The sequence below is a fragment of the Typopeltis vanoorti genome, chromosome 7 (genome assembly GCF_054136105.1).
Source record: "Typopeltis vanoorti isolate ZY-2024b chromosome 7, IOZ_Tvanoo_1.0, whole genome shotgun sequence".
NCBI lineage: Eukaryota > Metazoa > Arthropoda > Arachnida > Uropygi > Thelyphonidae > Typopeltis > Typopeltis vanoorti.
This window is the reverse complement of record NC_143555.1, coordinates 83781555-83801502: the sequence shown is the minus strand read 5'-3', so window position 1 is coordinate 83801502 and position 19948 is coordinate 83781555. Positions and strand designations below refer to the sequence as shown.

General features: G+C 34.7%; 1 protein-coding gene across 1 annotated transcript in view; it reads left to right on the top strand.

The window, feature by feature from the left end:
• Positions 1-19948, top strand: part of Rep (Rab escort protein) — a 246581-nt gene that overhangs the window by 172095 nt on the left and 54538 nt on the right. The window contains exons 11-12 of the mRNA XM_090395371.1: positions 2966-3028; positions 10920-10977. Of these exons, the coding sequence (XP_090251497.1) occupies positions 2966-3028; positions 10920-10977 (121 nt within the window). The remainder of the gene's footprint in view (positions 1-2965; positions 3029-10919; positions 10978-19948) is intronic.

Genomic DNA, 19948 nt, shown 5'->3' with positions numbered 1-19948 from the left:
TAATTTATTATGTCTATACACAAATGCCAGGAGCATTAGAAACAAAGGGATTGAGTTCGTTACTTTATTGAATATGATGTGGCCTGAGATTGTTGGCATTAGTGAAACCTGGCTACCAGAATCAGATATAGCAAGCGGGATCAAGTGTGTTATGGATATACTATTTTTAGGAATGACAGGACAGATAGGAGAAGAATGCTACTAATGATATCAGATGACTTAAGTCCAGTTAAGGTAGAAACACAAGAAAACAATGTCCCATGTAGCAGTGAGTTTGAAGCGGAGGTTAACAGAATGAAATATATGGTGGAATGTTGCTACAGACCTGATGGTTCAGTTGCAGGGGACGAAGAAATGCATTGCCAGTTTAGCCTTATGGGTACCAAATGAATAATCATTATGAGTGACTTTAATTTTCAAAACATTGATTGGGTAGAAGAAAAATCCCATGATAAGAAAGAAGAGAAATTTATTGAATTGTTATGAGACAACTTTCTCAAGCAGCATGTGAAAGAAGGAACTCAAAGTCAAAGGGTGTTGGATTTGCTCATAGCATCAGAAGGGGGGGGAGGTCTCTTTCAAGAATATGGCTATCTTATCACGAATTGGTGACAGTGATCATGCTGTACTTTCTTGGGAAGTATCTAATTGTATTGATGCTTCGATTAAAACAGGTTACATGCTGAACTACAAAGCTGGAAATTATGATCAACTTAGGAGCATACTATCTTTGGTCCCATGGTATCAGTTACTGAATGGGAAAAATGTCAGCAACACATGAGAATCTTTGAAAAAGTGCTTAAATGAGGTGGTATCTGAATGTATCCCTAGTGTTTGAAGAATAAATAGGTTGGGAGTGAAATGGATGTGCAACCTTATTAAGCAAGAGATCCACAAGAAGATGATGATGTGGAAAGAATATTGTGAGGATGAGAGTGAGAGGAGTTATGAAATATATAAAGCTCAGGCCAGAAAAGTAGCGACTATTGTGAGGAAAGCTAAATTGGAGTACGAAAAGAAATTGGCCATACAAGCTAAAGGTGATCCAAAAGAATTTTATTGTTATGCTGCAAGCAAAAGAAAGAATGAATGTGGAAGAATAACTTTATTGAATGCAAATGGTATTCGAGTGTCAGAAGCTAATGAGTTTGGTCAGTTAATGAGTGCACAGTGCTACTGCTACATTGGACGAAGAGTTAGAAGTTCATGAAAATGAGGTTGAAGAGCTGTTGCATAACCTGAATAAGAATTTATCTATAGGGACAGATGGAATATCAGCCCATTTGCTGAAGGAATGTTCAGCCGAATTGGCTATGCCTTTCATATGTTTGTATAACTTGAGTCTCAGCTCAGGAATGGAAGGAATATATGATAGTTCCATTGTACATGAGTGGTGCAAAAACTGATGTATCTAACTACCAACCTATCAGTATCTCTAGTGTAGTAGTGAAGATTTTAGAAAAGTTGGTAAGAACTTGCATAGAGAAATGGATAGACAAACATGCTATACTCTGCAACGAACAGCATGGGTTTACTAAAGGAAGGTCATGTTTTAGCAATTTGCTCATATTTTATAACAATATTTATGGCTGAGTTGGATAAAGGGAATGGATATGCTATGATAATGTTGGATTTTTTTCTGAGGCATTTGATAGAATACCACACGAAAGGCTGTTGCATAAAGTGGAGAATATTGGATCAGAATATAAACTCGTCACTTGGATCAGGGGATGGTTGACAGACAGATATCGAAAAGTGGTTTACAGTGGGTGTGAATATGCCAGATTTAAGGTGCCCAGTGGTGTACCTCTTTTAATAGATATGGTATGAAGGTCAGCATTAAAAAGATAAAGACAATGAAAATAGGCAGAGACATTGAAAATATCAGCTCCATTATGAATGAAGAACCTATAGAACAAGTAAAACATTTCAGCTACTTAGGCATGATTTTAGTGAAGATGGTAAATTAAATATGGAAGTAGACTACAGAATCAACAAAGCTGGTATGGTAGTAAGTCAACTGAATAAATTTATATGGAATAAGAGAGAAATTAGTCAGAACACTAAATTAGCTGTATACAAGACAGTATTCAAGCCAATTTTAACTTATGGATCTGAGAGCTGGATCAGAAGTAAAACTCTTGATCAAAGACTAGAGACTGCAGATATGGGAGTCCTGAAAAAGATTAGGGGCATGAACAGATGGCATCAATGTCAATATCATATTAAAAACGAGGATATTAGGAAAGAACTTGTCATTGTCAGCATCCAGGAATGCATTAGCAGAGCTAATCTCAGGTGGTATGGTCACTTAAACAGAATGGGAGAGAAAAGATTAGCAAAACAAGTGTTCTTTGCCAGGTTGGCAGGTAAAAGTGCCTTAGAAGATAGAAATATAAGATCTGATAATGTTGGAGTCTTGACAGGTAACAGACTGATTTGGAGGAAAATTGTAGATAAGAAGTTAATAATGATATAAGTTTTCATGTAGTGCTATCATATCCTGTACACCCCTTGAAGGTATATATCAGGAATTTGATGATGATGATTTTAGGCTGTCGCTATTTAGTAATATTATTCATTAAAAGTAATATGTGACTTGCATTACTGTTTGTAAGAATTGTTTAAAAATTTGGAAAATAAAACTTTATTGGGGAATTTGTGTGAAGTTTGCAAAATGATGTCATAATATTACAACAGAATTGGTGACAGTAATTATATAAAGTACTATGCTGTGTTTTCTGAGATTTGCTATATTTTTGCTATATTCGCTTAAACATGGAAAAAAAAATTAAACAAAAAGGTTTTGAATTTCATTTTAAAAGACTAATTTTGAATTATCTTCTTGAGTTCATTTAGATTGCTATTAGTTTTTTTTTTCACAATTGAAGTCCTATTTCTTTAATGCTTCTTATTTTACTGATTTATCTCTTAATGTACTTTTGTAATGTTATACATATTTCAGGTGGCTTGTGATGGAGTCCAGTTATGCACCACTTGAATTCTTTCCAGATGAACAACAGAACAAGTAAGTAATTAATTTAAACAAAAACAAATTATATAGTGTTTTGTATTGATGAGAAAATTATCTTATTTTTTGTTAAAAATTTAAATAGGAAGGAAATATAAAATCCCACCCTTATATTAGGTTAATTTGTTTTTTATGGGCATGTGATAAATGAAGCTGTTTAACTTTTAAGAAAAAGTTGTACACATGTTGGCCATTCAATTAGAAACTTTTATTTAATACTGTGTTGATGAACCTCCTTTAGCTACTGCCAATACTGATTCTCTTCAATTTCCTGTGCATAGTTCAGTGAAATATGAATCCAGAACAGCCTTCATTAAATACTTTGGTCAATTGCTGCACAGAGGAGGTTCTGTTTGTCCATATGAGCATACTCAGATGACTGCAATCTCTTTCCTGACCATAGTTACACATCTTAGATAAGAAGTGTGGGTTATTTTTTTTCATTGATTAGTCACCCAGGATATTTCACCTTTTGAGAAACCAGTCAGCTTTGCTGTTTTCAAAATCATAGCTCCAGCCAAATAGACACACAATAAGCCCTTTATCAAACTCCAAAAGAACCTTTGTGTTTCCCATTGTGATCATCACTATTGCTGATTACTGACTAGCATCATTCTTAAATAGTTGCCTAGAACACAGTGATGCACATGACCAAGTATTTTGCGTATATGCCACATAAATGATATTTACATACATCTGCATAAAGGTTTCTAATTCAGTGGCCGGTACGTGTATATTTTGTATTATACTAGATATTGTTGGTATGACACCAATGCATAATAGAACAATGGCTGCCAAATGTCTTTGTTAGAAAAGTTTAATATGCAAAAATTTGGTCAGTGCAGTGTGCATGAAATCTATTCATTACAAAAGGTAAAAGATTTGTGAAACACAAGTGAGACTGGTGAGCAAATATGTAGGATAGGTTTTGAGAGTGGGTGTTAGTTGTGTGGAAGGAGTAAAATATGTGAAGTAGAGAATATTGACAAAAGTCAGGAAAATGTAGGTGTCAATAATATTCTTGGTCAGAAGAACAAACAGAGAAAGAAACAGTGTGCTTACCAAATCCTTTATAGGACAAAGAATGAGATTAACTATTGCAGAAATCAGTCATTTGGTATAGCTGAGAAGAGAAAGAAATAAAGTACAAGGAAATGCAACAGGAACATATGAAAAAGCAAGGTAGGAGAGTAAAGAGAAAAAATTTTATGGTGATTCTATGTGAGTGCATGACTAAATCTTGTTTCCCTGGTGTAAAAATTAATAATATTAATAAAAACTGTCAGGATGCAAAAATGTAAGATTTGATTGTTTTGACAGGCAATAATGACTTGAAAGATGAAAAATATTATGAGTGAAAATATAAACGTATTTTCAATGAATCAAAAAAAAGAAGAGTGAGAAAGTAAAGATTGTAAGTATACTGCCATGTTGTGATCGAGGTGAATTGAGAAGACAGGCAATGATTGTAAATGAATTATTATGTAGGTTGTACAAAAGGAATGGTGTGCAGTTTGATGGATTGCACTTAAATGGATTTAAAGTAACGTGTCTTAAGTAAGCATAACCAGGATTGTGGAAGTGCAGTCAGGAAAATTAGAGTTGTTGGTGGTGGGGCAAGTGTGTGTACTAACACACAGGAGATGACTGAAAGAAATCTAGTGTCTCAAATGACAAAATTGATAAGGTAGTTGATACAGGGTGTAAAGGGAGTTGGGAGGATATTATAATTTATATATACTAATGCCAGAAATATCAGGAATAAGACAGAGGAGTTATGGTGCAACCTTTCCAAAATTTATAGGCATTAGAGAGACTTGGCTGAGAGCAAATGACGTAGTTATGGAGATGGAAAGGGGGGGGGGTATGGTATTTTCAGGGAAGGATAGAGAGAGAGAGAGAGAGAGAGTAGAATAGGAGAAGGGGTACTACTGCTGCTGATGAAAACAAGATGGGTTGCAGCCATAAACTAGATCATCAAGACAGCAAGAATGTGGAATGCAGTTCATTTCATGGACAATCCACAGTGAGGCAGAGGCCATTTGGACAAATATAAGTTGGTTGCTACTGTAGGCCAAGGGAGACACTAGGAAAGATATGGAAGATGAGTGCATGCTGAGTAATTATTATTGGGGGGGGGGGGGAGACCGACTACAGGGACATTAACCTATTAGGAGGAAAGATTCACATGGTTGGAAGAAAATGGAATTAGTTCAGCTTTATTTGCCCATGTGGAATTTATTTCCTACTTACAGTATGGCCTCCAACCTTGCTGAACCATCTCTGCATCCTCTTTCATCCCATCTGCCTCTGTTCTTTAGAACAGTCTCTCTCATTCTGTCTTCCCTAAAGATTAACCTTCAGCTGTTCAAAAAAAAAAAGTAAACAGATTCCTCTTTTCTGCTTACCCTCTTGTCTGCACATCCCATTGATATGGCTATAGGTATTGTATGCTTTCATTTGTAGATCAGATATATAACAAAAAAGCCCTATTAAGAGATAATTACTTAACTTATGATAGAGGAGACTCAAGGTTTTGAAGATGCTGGATCTGGTCATACAATCAGATGATCTGCGTAACCAAGGAAAGCCAGATTGTCCTATGTAGAATAGTGGTACATAGTAGATGGTCAAGGAAGCAATATCACAACTGCACATCCAAGGCATACAGTATTCAGGAGGATAAATCAAGTAGGAGATGGATGTGTAATCATTAAATAGGAGCTTCAAAAAAAAAGAAAATATTGTGGAGGGTATGGAGAAAGGTGATCATTAAAGCTCAGAGCAGTATAAGGCACAGGCAAGAAAGGTGACCAGCACTGTAAGAAAGGAGGAATCAGATTATGAGAAGAAATTAGCCAAGCAAGCCAAACCAAAGGAAAGAATACTAAACAACTTGCAACAAAAAAAAAAGCCTTCTGTCCTCAGGGCATCTCTCTCTCTCTCTCCAATTCAGATTATGAGAAGTGATTAGCCAAATAGGACAAACCAAAGGAAAGAATACTAAAACTTGCAACTAAAAAAAAAGTCTTCTGGTCCTCAGGGCATCTCTCTCCAATTGTAATTAAATGTGCTTTTCCACCTAACACCTGTCATTTATTATCTCTACAATGATTTTTACTCATTTTTACTTCCAAAATAATGGAGAGCCGTCAACACTCAGCTTCTCCACTACCTAGAGTCCCTCCAGTTAATTAGTGATTACCTCATTCCTCTCCGAAATAATGGAGAAAGTCAGTGGCAGTCAGCTTTTCCATTACCTAGAGCAGTACTTCCCAAACTTTTGGATGTGAAGGCCCCCCCCCCTTGGAAAAATTAAAATATTTCATCCCCCCCATCTGAAAAAAATTGTAACAGACATATATTATTGTAATATTTATTGTATTTATATTCAATACAAAACATACACAGCGAATATTACAAAAATCAAATGCAAATATTACATTTTTAGCATCTTACATACACATTTGACATGGTCTTAAAACATTTTAAATTTGTTTTCATTATTTCACGGCCTCCTCAACAAAACTAATGGCCCCCAAGGGGCCCACAGTTTGGGAAGCGCTGACCTAGAGGCCCACCAGTATTGATTTTGCCAATCTAGATCCAGCTGACCTCTTAGCCTACATTACATGTACTCAGGGATTGTGTGTATGTAGTCAGTTCAGGGCAATAGTTGATCAGCAGTACCTAAGAGACCTTTAGCATGGTATGATAGTTGATGCCAATGGTAATGTAAGGCATCAGAAACTGCCACCCTCATGGGTTATTCAAGTTCATCAATATATTATTATTGTGACCCTCCCCCCAAGGGAATGTAAGAACTCATCATAGGAGGGTACACTGTTCTATTCTACTACACCATCTCTTCCACTTAATCCTCCAATTACAACACACAATGACACTACTATGCATATTTAGGCTTAGGTGCCAATTTACAATCATAATACAATTCAATGGAATAACTATAGTACAAAGAGAAAGAATTAAGTCGTCTCTGTCACAGAAACATCTTCAGAAATACACTGTTAAAATTGTAATAACACAGAAGAAACAATAAGTGGAAGAAATGAAATTAGACTATAAGTCTTATGAGGGGTGTCCCGTTGGCTAACAGTAGTTGTTGGGTGCTCCTCATAAGACTTTAATTTTTATATAGTCTAATTTCATTTCTTCACTTATTGTTTCTTGTAGGTTTTTGTGCACATTGTTGCAGTTTTAACATTATATTCCTGAATATGTCTGCGACAGAGACAAAATATTGAAACGATTCCCTGCTTGCTGCTTAATTATTTCTCTTTGCCATTAAATTATATTATGAATGACACTACTCTTATCAACATGCAGCGGCATCTACTGCCCACAAATAGTATTTTGTGTGCGCTGTACAAAGAATGGTCCAACAGCAGCTTGTTGAATAGATGAGTGGCTAATGGAGGATTACAAAAATGGCTTGTTTGTTATATGTTATATGAATGGGATATAGCAGCAGAGAGTCTGTTGAATATCATTTTCTTCAGTTAAGCACACTTAAGTGCCGGTGTGCTTCTACCAAAAAAAAAAGTCACCTACTCTTACAAATCCTAATTCCATTTGTTCTCTGCTGATAGCAGGACATGGGTATGATGAGAGAAGTATGAACAGTACTATTTGTGGGCAGTAGATGCTGCTGCATGTTGATAGGAGTAGTGTCATTCATAATATAATTTAATGGCAAAGAGAAATAATTAAGCAGCAAGCAGGGAATCGTTTCAATATTTTGTCTCTGTCACAGAGACGTATTCAGGAATATATAATGTTAAAACTGCAACAATGTGCACAAAAACACACAAGAAACAATAAGTGGAAGAAATGAAATTAGACTATATAAAAATTAAAGTCTTATGAGGAGCATCTAACAACTACTGTTAGCCAACATCACCCATATAGGGCACACCTCATAAGACTTATAGTCTAATTTCATTTCTTCCACTTATTGTTTCCATCATGCTATGGCAATGCTGTAGGCTTATATTGGTGATAGAATGGTGTGGAAAGTGTTATCTTGGCACACGTTAGATCCCCTAATATTAGTGGTGTGATGCTAAATACCACAGCTTATTTGAACATTTTCAACCAGGTGCATCCTTTTATGTGGACAGCAGAAAATAAGTAATAAAATCTAAGGATATAAAGAAAACCACTTCAGTTCATTCATCTTGTAACACAGTGGAAAGAAAACAGATCCCAAGAAATAAATAAGCTAATTAGTTATTGTTCTTGGTATTTCAATTTTGTCACAAAAGCAAGTTTAAGGGGCACAATTAGCAGAAAGGTAATGTGGATACATAGAAACATGATAATAGGCCAGGGTATATGCTGTGCATGCTATTCTACTTTGGCCATACAGTTTGGACAGCCAATATCATACTTAGAAAACATAAAAATAAAGAAATATAGAGATATAACGATGAAAAATAGAAATATTACAGTGATGCTGTTGTGTCACCTTTTCTTAATAACTTTGATATCTATGCTCATTATGTTTATTCGCACCTTGTTGTCACGTGGTACTATCTAAGTACAAAAGGAATTGCCCTGGGGTAGAGCCAAAATCCAAATGCAACAAAGCTTCTGAGGTTCTTCTTCTCATAAAATCCTAAGACATTTATTTGTTATCGCTGTGCCACTTAGTACAATTAGTTTAAAGGAGAAAATCTTAAACAAGAAGTGAATACCCAGCTGTACCTCAGTGATTAACAACTGTGCAATCGTGACCATAGACCCACTACTCAAATCTCCCGCTTAGGTTTGCATATTTAGCAAGTGGTGCATCGGATAGTACTAACAAACAACTGAATCAGAGTAAACAAAAGATTTATTTAACATACTAACATATATACAGTTCATGGAAGTCTGGGAAAGATCATTTCTAAACTACAAATTTATGTGCTATCATAATTATCAACTACAAACAATAAATTCTCATAATTCACATATGATTAACAATAGAGCTGTTCTATATTACTTCACACATAAGATCCTCATAACTCTCTTAATTAAAACCTAGTAAACATACATTATCACCTTATATTCACACGTCCTAAGGTTATCACTCTTTAAATTACACTTGTCTACTTTCAAAACTTATAATTGCTATAGTCCTAAATTTTATCTTTGTTAAGTTCTTAGATCTTGATTCACATATCATTCATTTACACTATTTAACAATAAAATTTCACGATACAGTATTATAGTTATCTCCTGTGCTTGTTCCTCTCTTTACTTGTCCTTGGACCCTCAAATTGATTTCTTCGTGCCGGGGTTAGTATCTGAGATTCCTCGATCATATGCAGGCCCATTCGTTTCAGTCGGTCATGCCTTCTTTTCAATAGGATTCTTGGGGCAAAGTCACTCTTTCGCACGTGTTGCCCTTTTACCTAGATTCTGAGGCCTCTTCACAGACTACCTTTTCTTCCGGAGTAATATGATTCACCTCAGACCTTGCGACGCATAACCTTTCCCGTGGATATGCAGCGTCTTCCATTTGGAGGGCATCAGGGCAGAGATTTTCCCTTGCGCTCTGGAACCGTCCTTCTACTCGCAAAGTCCACACACCAAAACCACCAGGGAAAAAAGCCTCATGGGGGGGATCCTAACTCTTTTGTATCTCCACACCCTATCTGCACCTTCCATAATCTTCCTCCTCCTCCTCTCCTCCGACAGCACTCAACGCAGTATCTCTCGGTAGAGGATTTCTTCTTTTCTGCCTACTCATCATGTGCCATGTGCACACGATATGCTTGTGGCAACTTCCTTTAATCCTGTGCTCTTGGCCTTGGATTACGCTACAATTATCATTAAAAATTGTGAGTCATTCATCTAAGCTTTGTCTATCTAATTCTTAGGAATGGTATACTGCTTTAATCATATATTAACGTTCTTTTTCTCTAGAATTCTACTGCCAATATTTAACTAGCTTAAGTAATCTTTCTACATAATGGAATAACACTCTTTTATGCATTTTCACAATTATTATCTTTTTGTTTAATATAACCTAATTTTGTTCACATATATGTAATTTACACTCTTAGATGCAAGCAAATTTTCTATTATAGGGTCTTTGCTTGTTAAATTATGAAAGAATAAATTCTCTTAGGAATTTTATCAATCACAATTTAACAATGCCATGTTACAAGAAAATCATTTTCTTAGACATAACTTCAAATTAAATTGTAGCAAATTAACATATTTCAAGAATTTTATAAACAGATATCTTATCGGTTTACTATTGATTTCAAAATATGATAGTAGCATAATAAGAGACAGAATTCACGTATGTAAAAAAAATCTACCTTTTAATGGTTGTAAACTTTTCATTCAATTTTTTTTATCCTTTTCATTATTACTACTTAAGTGTCAGTATTTTGGCATAAAATATGGTAGTGTGGATACAGTTATCTATAATTAATGATGTTGCAAAATTTTAGTCAAATCTTTCTTTCTCCATGTGTGACACGGAGAAAGAAAGGTCTGACATTCTCTAACACGTTCTGATAGAACAGAGGTCAGCATAGCGTCCCCCCCCCCCAAAAAAAAAGTAAAATAATTTAAAGACCACCTTCTGTTTGAAAATTCATTTGACTCTCACTGAAGCAGATACCATTATAACAAACTAAAAAAAAAAAAAAAAAAATCTGATCAAATCTCCCTATACACAACAAACAGAATCCTGAAGAAAATTCCTTATAACAAACTATTCCCATTGTTCCTACAAGTTCGCTTTATTAAGAGTCGATTGTAATTGGTTTAATAGTAGACATTTGACAGTCAGTGAAATAGTTAATTAACATTAATTTGAGATGTTTACAAGCTATCTTTTACTAATGTCATTTTATTATTTTATTAGACTTTCTCATGCAGTTTTCATAACAGATTCTTCTATACTTCCAGCAGAAAAGGAACAGGTAAAATAAAACGAAGTTGCCTTTTTAGGAATTAAGTTTTGTTCAAATCTAATACATGCATTCTGCATCACACTTAGTACACATTGTGTTAACTTATGAAATCAGAAGCCCAGTATGTCAAAGAGTATGCCAAGTTTTAGCAACTAAGTTTTAGTTCCTAGTGCTAAAATTCCTATTTGAATTTTGGCACTAGTCCTTTTTTGACTTGTCTTTTTTCATGTTATTGTGATATGCAGATATATATGAATGCAAAATATTTTATTATATTAAAATCTTTGCATCCATTGTCAGGAATTTTAGTAAGTATAAATTTTATTGTCATCATCCTAGACCGTGGGAGATTTTCATTTCAGATGATGTTGGAGATAGGGAGGATTAGTAGATCCCACTAATCTCGCACTAAAAGAAAGGATTAGTAGATATAGTGGCAATGTTGTTGGTAGCTCTTCAGGATGATCCAAATTAATCCAAGATTGTTAAAAAGGTGGGTAATGGATACAAGGTTATCATTGCTAAGTATAATGTTTTGAACTTTGGGATCCATAAATGGAAGGCTACATAATCTATTCCATCTATGGAATAGATTATGTAGCCTTCTTTGGTATATTGGAGGCATTGATCAGCAGATATGAAGTTCCCATTGTCTAAGGCCCTATCAGACCAGATCTTGATTATTGTGCTTAGATCTTGAGGGAATGAAAAGACTGCAAAAGGTGCAGAGACAGTTGACAAAAATGATTTCAGGACTTTGGTGTGATAACTAGAAGGAAAATTTAAGGAATCCAGTTATGAAGTTTGGTAGATCGAAGATACAGAAAACAATGTGATCGCAACATTTTTGTTGTTCAGAAGTATTTACTGAATGCTTATTCTATCATTCAAAACATTTTCACATGATAGAATAAGCAGAAAGGAAAGACGAGGACTAAAAACTATCCTGAACTGTTAATAACAGGGTGAGAAAAGTTTTTTACATAGAGAGTGCATGAATAGAATGAATTTGTGACCTGAATGTGTTACAAATGCTAAGATTCAGTATGAGAGATATGCTACAGGTTCCATGATGAGTCCATGGATTCTAGCAGAGGTTTATAAAATCTTCTCACTCAGTGAGAAGATTTATTATTACCATTCTCCAGGAGAATGGTAATAATAAATTTTATCTAGTGTAACATGAATTGAATTGGATGGTGAAGTATTACCCTTAAAATATACATTGATACGCTTTGTCTTTATTATTATTGTTTTATAGGATTATACATTTAATAGATGCATTTGAGCTAATTTGTCCCTATTTGTCTTGGAATGTAAATAAAATTATGATTGAAAAAGCTTTTTCTCACTGGTAAATTCATTTCCTCCTTTCCTCCTCTATGTCACATCTAATTAAACAATGACATATAATTCATTGTTTTGACGTTAAAATATCCAAATAAGCTTATTGCTGTCCTTTAATAATTACTATGATTATTGAAGTTTTTTTAACTGGATTATCTTTATATTTGGCAGTATTTATAAAATGTTATGTTATTATTGTGTTTCTAATTTGAAAAATTCAAAGTAGTCTGGTATCTCTAATGATGGAGCATTTTCTCAATCACAGAAAAATATACTGATAATGCTTAAGGCACTATTAATATTCTCATATATAGTGTAATGCTTTTAGTTACAGTATTCCATGAACAAAAGGTCAATGAACTACTACATTTTCTTTGTTTGGAGAGGTTATTTTGCCCTGTGCTAAAATTCCTTGAGCAGGAAAATAACAAGTAACTCACTCAAAACTCAGGTTTTGAGTGAGTTACTTGTTAGTCTGTTCCCTTCTCCTCCTTTTTAATGGCTTGCTTGTTTTTGGATGTTTGTCAGACTATCGACATCTACTCCTCACGCTTCTTCTTCAATTTCTTAGCCCAAACTAGACCAAAAAACTAGCTTGATGACTAGCTTTTTAGGCATTTAGCCAGTGGAGCAGAGTGATTGCAAAATAATTGTTTTGTTATTAAATATGTATGTAGAAAATGTTTTCAAATAACGCATTGAAATAAATATGATTGGAACAGTATAAGATGATATAAACTGGGTTTAATAGGTCAGAGGTATTGATACAGAATATTAGCCTACTAGTTCCGCCACCTAACTGGTGGCTTCGTCTGAGCAAGATAACTCTATACAAAACAGCTTAAAGAACAAAAACAAGCTTAAATTACAACTAATACATAACCAAAGGATGAAAAAATATCAAATTCATATGAACTGTTACACAAACGCATGGAGCATGTATGTTAGCAGTTGGTCAGTCATTGTTTAGCAGGTGCATCCTATAATTGGCTGTGAAGTTGAACTCTAATGTGCTGAGCGATCTTATAAGTGATTTCCAGATGTCACCGAGGATCATCCCTTGGTTTCTGTTTAGGCTACTCCTTGAACAGATCACTGCACTTCTTTTATTGAGTAGGAGGTGTAGTCATCTTCTAAATATGGCATAGTACTTTTATCTCATTCAATATTGTGGTTTGTGTTGGAAAAAATGGAAGGCTAAACCAGAATTGTCTTTTCTGTTGTTGTTAACATCTCCGTTAACAACAACATAGAAGACAATTTCATTTTCAAGTTTTAAGGTGAACTTGATTTTTTGGTGAAATGAGTTAATGGAAGTTAGGAAATCATATAATTCTGCCTCACTATGTTTCCATGTGATAAATATGTCGTTGACATATCTCCACCATACTGATGGTTTTGGATCCGTGTGTGACAAGATATCTTTTTCCAACTTTTCCATAAATAGTCTGCGCATGGAGGAGATAGAGGATTTTCCATTGCAAGGCCTGACAGTTGTTTATAGATCTTTCCATTCCACTTGAAAAAATTGGAATTTAGGCAATGTCTATAAAGCTGAGCGATGTCTTGAGGAAATAGATTGTCTATGAGAGTCACGACTTCATTCACTGGGACTGAGATATGTCGACAACATATTTATCATATGGAAACATAGGCAGAATTATATGATTTCCTAACAACTTCCATTAACTCGTTTCACCAGAACTCAAAAATGAAAGAAAATTACCTTTTTTAGACATATTAATTAAAAAACAAATGATAATAATAGCATTGGTCTAAATGTATACTGAAAACCGACTCTCACAGGCCGTTACCTGCATTTCGCCTCTTCGCACCATATTTCACAAAAGTTAAGCATTATACATATGCTAAAAAACAGAGCAGTATATATCATAAGAGATGACAGAGTTTTTACAGATGAATTAGATCTTATCCTCAAAACATTAACAAACAATGGTTACCCGAAAAAATTAATAAAAAGGATTCTTCCCCCCCCCCCCTCCGAACAGCAAACCCAAGAAACTCATTACAGGACTTCCGTTTCCATTCCTTTTGCTGGCACAGTTTCACAAAGAATTGCCAACCTGCTCTAAGGCCTCACGACATCCGAGTTGTTTTCAAACCAATAAAGACTGTTCGCAATATGTTACGATCACCAAAAGACAAGATTGATTTCTACAAACACCCTGGAGTTTACAACATCCCGTTTTTTGCAGATTGAATTACATAGGACAAACTTCTAGAAGTTTAGAAATAAGAAAAAAGGAACATATTGGAGACGTTAATAACAACAGAGAAGACAATTCTGGTTTAGCTTTCCATTTTTCCAACACAAACCACAATATTAAATGGGATAAAAGTACTATGCCATACATAGATGATGACTACACCTCCCACTCAATAAAAGAAGCTGCAGTAATGATTGATCCAGATGTCACCAAGGGATGACATCTGGAAATCATTCATAAGATCGCTCAGCACATCAGAACTTCACAGCCAATTATAGGACGCACCTGCTAAACAATGACTGACAAACTGCTAACATACATGCTCCATGGTTTCGTGTAACAGTTCATATGAATTTGATATTTTTCGTTCTTTGGTTATGTATTAGATGTGATTTAAGCTTGTTTTTGTTCTTTTGTAAAATTTACTTAAATCTTTATTTTATTTATTATTGCAATCTGTTTAATGTTTTAGTTCTACCACAACTGATCTGTCCCCCTGCCCTTAAACAGACTCAAGGTTATCAGCTTGTTTAATATGTGCAGCTCACCAACTTTTCCATGAATCAATTAGAAAAATTTGTTTTATTTACGACTGCACCATCTAATTGAATTAATATAGTTTGAAGGTTAAGGTGATGAAAACAGGAATCATTAACTATAAACAGATTTTCCCTTATGTAAGTCGTGACTGCTCAAAATTGAATTTTCATGTAGGTTCGCTATTTTTTTTTTTGGAGATAGTGCATTGGCTAAAGAACAGACCAGGACGTTTATTTTGAGTTAGAACAATAGATACAATAGAAAGTTGGACCCTGAGAAAGAGTGAAAGAAGGAAGATAGATGCATTTGAATTATGGGTTTGGAGATGCTTACTAAGAATACTATGGACTGCAAAGCAAACCAAGAAATCAGTGACAGAATAAAGCCAGATTGCTCCTCTCAAACTATGATCATCAAGCAAAAAGTGTTATACTTTGGACATATTATGCGAGCAAATGACAGTCTGGAGAAGATGATGATGCTTGCTAAAGTTGATGGAAGCAGGAGAAGAGGAAGACCAAGAATTAGATGGGTGGATGGAGTTAAAGAAGCAACTGGAATGTGCTTGGAAATTCTGAAAGATATGGCCAGGGATAGATCTGAATGGAGAATGTATGTTCATAGAATCACCAGGAGTCAAAAACAACAACAATAGATACAATACACAAAAAAAAAAAAAGAAGAAGAAAAAAACACTGAGAAATTATCTCACTCAACCGTTTTAACATACAGGGATTGCAGTTTATACAACAAAACTCACAGTGCACTCAAAGCTAAGTTAACTAGTTAGATATAAACATGGAATTGTCTACTATGTCATAACCATGCACATATTTCTCTATTGCATATACAATTTAACATAAAATCTTCCCCTAAAGATTGTAACCTAATTATTGCTTAGCTGCATACATTTCCTTAATGACACTGTTCCCTTTCTTACAACTAAGTAGATATTCTTTATCTAAACAAACAAGTTAACATATAATCTTCCCACAAAGACTCTGACTTAGTTTATAAACAATATCTTGTAAGCACACATACAATTCAGTGTTATGCTTTCTTAACAATTACAAAACAGTACTTACATTTTCCTTGGATATAGAGTCCAAATAAATTACAACCAACTTCATCAAGATCATAGCATCTTCTTCCTGGTTGATTTTTGCTGCTTGGACCATACTGGCGGTCTCTTGTAGAAATTTCCTCTGTCGAATACTTGATATGGAACTTGCTGAAGTTACCGCAAGGCTTGCGGGTACTTGTGCTCTCGTAGCGTGTCGATCCATCACTGGAATTTCATCGAAAAACTTACTGGCCAGATGACACTGGGTACCGACTATTTGGAGACACAAACTTGAGAGCCATCGATAAGAGAAAAAGGAGATGAGAGAGAAAGCCTTGGCGATGAGAAGAAAAAGAAAAGCCCTGAATGGGAGAAAGGCCTCGGTAACGAGAAGAAAAGGCAAAAACAAAAGCCACAATCTCCTTTTATACAGTATCTAGCTCTTTGTTCTCTGTGATGTGCTTTTCGGGATTAGCCTTTAGTGTAATGATGTCATTGTTGCCCCTTCCGTAAACATTGCTTGACTTTGTGACCTAAGGTTGATATTTCGTCATCGCTAATCTGGCTTAATCCCTACTTATAGCTTTACATACAAGTTAACATATATGCACTTTTACAAGCATAATTATAATATTCTTTTAAGTACATTATATTACATTAAATTAACAAAGTTTAATTGTTTGCGAGCGATTTTACACTTTAAGCTGTTTTGTATAGAGTTATCTTGCCCAGACAAAGCCACCAGTTAGAACAGTTGGAACAGTGTTAAAATTCTGCTATTTAAGCAATATATCTTCAAAAATTCATACATTGCAGACCAATGACCTTCTCCAGTACTACCTGGATTTTCATCTTCCATTATTTGTAATAAATCATTATAATGGTTCAAGAACTGAGGTTGTTCCTGAATACTACAACATTTTGTGCTTAATTTTAAGATACTACAACATTCTTAGGGAGTTAAGCACAGCAGCAAAACTTGGGTTAAGGAAATCTTTAACCTCTTCTGCCTGAAACATCCACAGTTGGGTACTGACAATAACACTCTGTTTAATAACTTACTGAAGTACTGAGGATACTCTAACAGAAGGGATCTTACTTGGAGAATTGCATATGGTCAGCTTCTAGTATATGCCATCAAATGAAGGTACTCTAACATTACAGATACAATCTGTGATATCTGTTACAGATTGGAAACAGTACAGTAGTGAACAAATTAATCTCAACAAGCCAAATTTTCATCAAGTTTTTGGTTTTTGTTTCAGTTCACTATTTTGGTTGAGTGCTGTGTGTTTTAACTCTTTCTATGATGTTTATAATAGTGTGCATTTTCAATGGTGTAAACAAGTTGACATTCATAGTGTTTTATACATTTTGTGTAGCTATAAAATTGATACATTTCTAAGAAAGTGTTCAAAAATATGTACTCTTTCTCAGCCAATATTTATGACTCAAAGACAAATTGCCAGTGAGTGAGGTGTTGGTTTGGGTACTGTTGTGTTTTTGAAGAGATTTAGGGAGACAGGTACCTTTTCTCTCGACAGAAAAAGAAGATGTGGGCAAAAAAGGAAAACTACACTTAAGCTCGTTTACTAGTTAGGAAAAGCAAAATGAATCCAAGATTGTCGGCTGCAGACTTGGAGACTTGGCAGCTAGTGGGATTAATATTTCTGACATGACATGACAACCCGTCAAAGATTGTTGGAAGCAGAGAGGACTACCCACAGACCAAAAAAGAAACAACTGTTGATGAAGGCTATGCAGAAAAAGAGACTCCACTGGGCAAAATATGCAAAGATTGGAATGTCGAGAAGTGGAAGAAGGTCATATTTTCAGATAGGAACCATTGCTTTGTCCAAGGAGAGCGAGTATCCTATGTTCACAAATCAGCAGCTGAGAAGACGTTTCCTACCCACCTTCAACAAGCTCCTAAACACCCATCTAAAAAGATGTTCTGGGGTTGTTTCACACATGATGGTCCAGGATCACTTGTGCCTGTTGACAGTATGATGAAAAGTGATTAATATGTAAAAATATTGAGGAAAAGAGTGGTCTCACAGATCCAGAAAGACAAGGATCTTGCTCCATGGCACACTTCAAAAAAAGTGAAATAGTTCCTCAAAAATCACAACATCCAATTGCTTCAGTGGCCAGATAACTCTCCTAATATTAATCCAATAGAAAATTTCTGTACCATAGTGAAAAAAAGACTTGAAAAATTAAATTATGATACAAAGGATAACTTTATACAGTTCATTATAAAAGTATGGTTTTGAGATGCAGAAATAAGAAAAAGATGTTCTACATTAGTAGAGTCCATGACTAAGCAAATTAATGAACTTATTAGGTACAGAGAACACATAAATTATTAGGCAAAGTTGAAGTTTAATTTATGTACTTATTTTCGTACAAAAATTAAAGTGTAAGTGTTCAGATTAATTTGTTCGCTACTATAAGACATGCATTCTGCAATTGCCCTCTTTTGCCCTGCATGTTTGGAACAGATTATGTAATATGTTGGGCATTCTGTTACTTATAAAATAACTTTTTTTTTTTCCAGTATCCCTACCCACCCACCTTGTCAACAATGGAAGGATAATTTTGATTTTTATAATTAATTTTTAAAATATCATTTATGAAAAGTTAGGACAAAACATCAATTTCAAAACCAATATAACATACAAATCTTGTTCTTCTTCCTACTACATATTAGGCTTACTGGCCTGATACAGAGCTAACTTAAACTCTTCTAAGTCGTACCCATCCCGAGGATAAGGTGACTAGCCCTATGCCTCCTGATATATCCTGATGTTTTACAATATTGCATTATAAAAATTTCATTGTTCAGTAGAACGATTTTTGGACTAAACAATGAAATTTTTGTTTCTAAATAAAATTCTTCTTTCCAATTACCTTATTAGAAAGAAGCATTCTAGGAAATACCAGTTTCTGGCTAGGTAGTGTAGACTACCCACATTATGCAGTATTCACTAGGGAGAGATAAAATTCTGCCCATTTTTATTGTGAGGGTTTTTTCAAATGGTTCTATCCTCTTGGTTCACTATAATCTTCTGGTCAACTTCAGGGATGACTGGAGAGCAATTCCAGGCAGAGAAGATCAACTCAAGGCAGTTAACATAGATAATGCTTCCCACTCAGGTACCAGTCATCTCTGGATAGCCTTTGGCTATATGATGATATAAAAGAACTGAGGATTTTTTTTTCTATCTCTATCTCTCATACTGTCCTTCTTTTTTTTCTCGTAATACTATCAAGATCTCTTGCATCCCTGCACTAGCTATTCTAGACCTAGTGACGAATACCCCTTTACTTAACTCCAATAAAAGTCATAACTGGTCTGAGTGGTGACTCCCATAATGCATAGCAATATACACATCATGAAGTTGCTTTGCATTATGAGATACTAAGGCAATCGATGTTATGTCAACAGCCTCTATATACAAGTAACATACTCACAAAGATACCTCATCAAAGACACATCATACACAAGCTATTTGCTTACACTTGGATAAAGAAGTAAATAAGAATATCATTTCTTGTCAAGTATAATTGACAAAGCTACCTACCCACTCTCCATCTGTAGTGAGTGAGTAACTTGCAACACAAATAGAGAGAAGCTCTCCAAACTCAGTTTTCCTCCACATTAGTCTAGCTCTTGTTAGCACTACAAAACTGTCAAATATTTTATTATTTATAATGAAATATTTATTATATTTTTATTATTTTTTATCCTTTTTATAATGCTCTTATTTTTTAATCGATTTTTATTAATTTTATATTC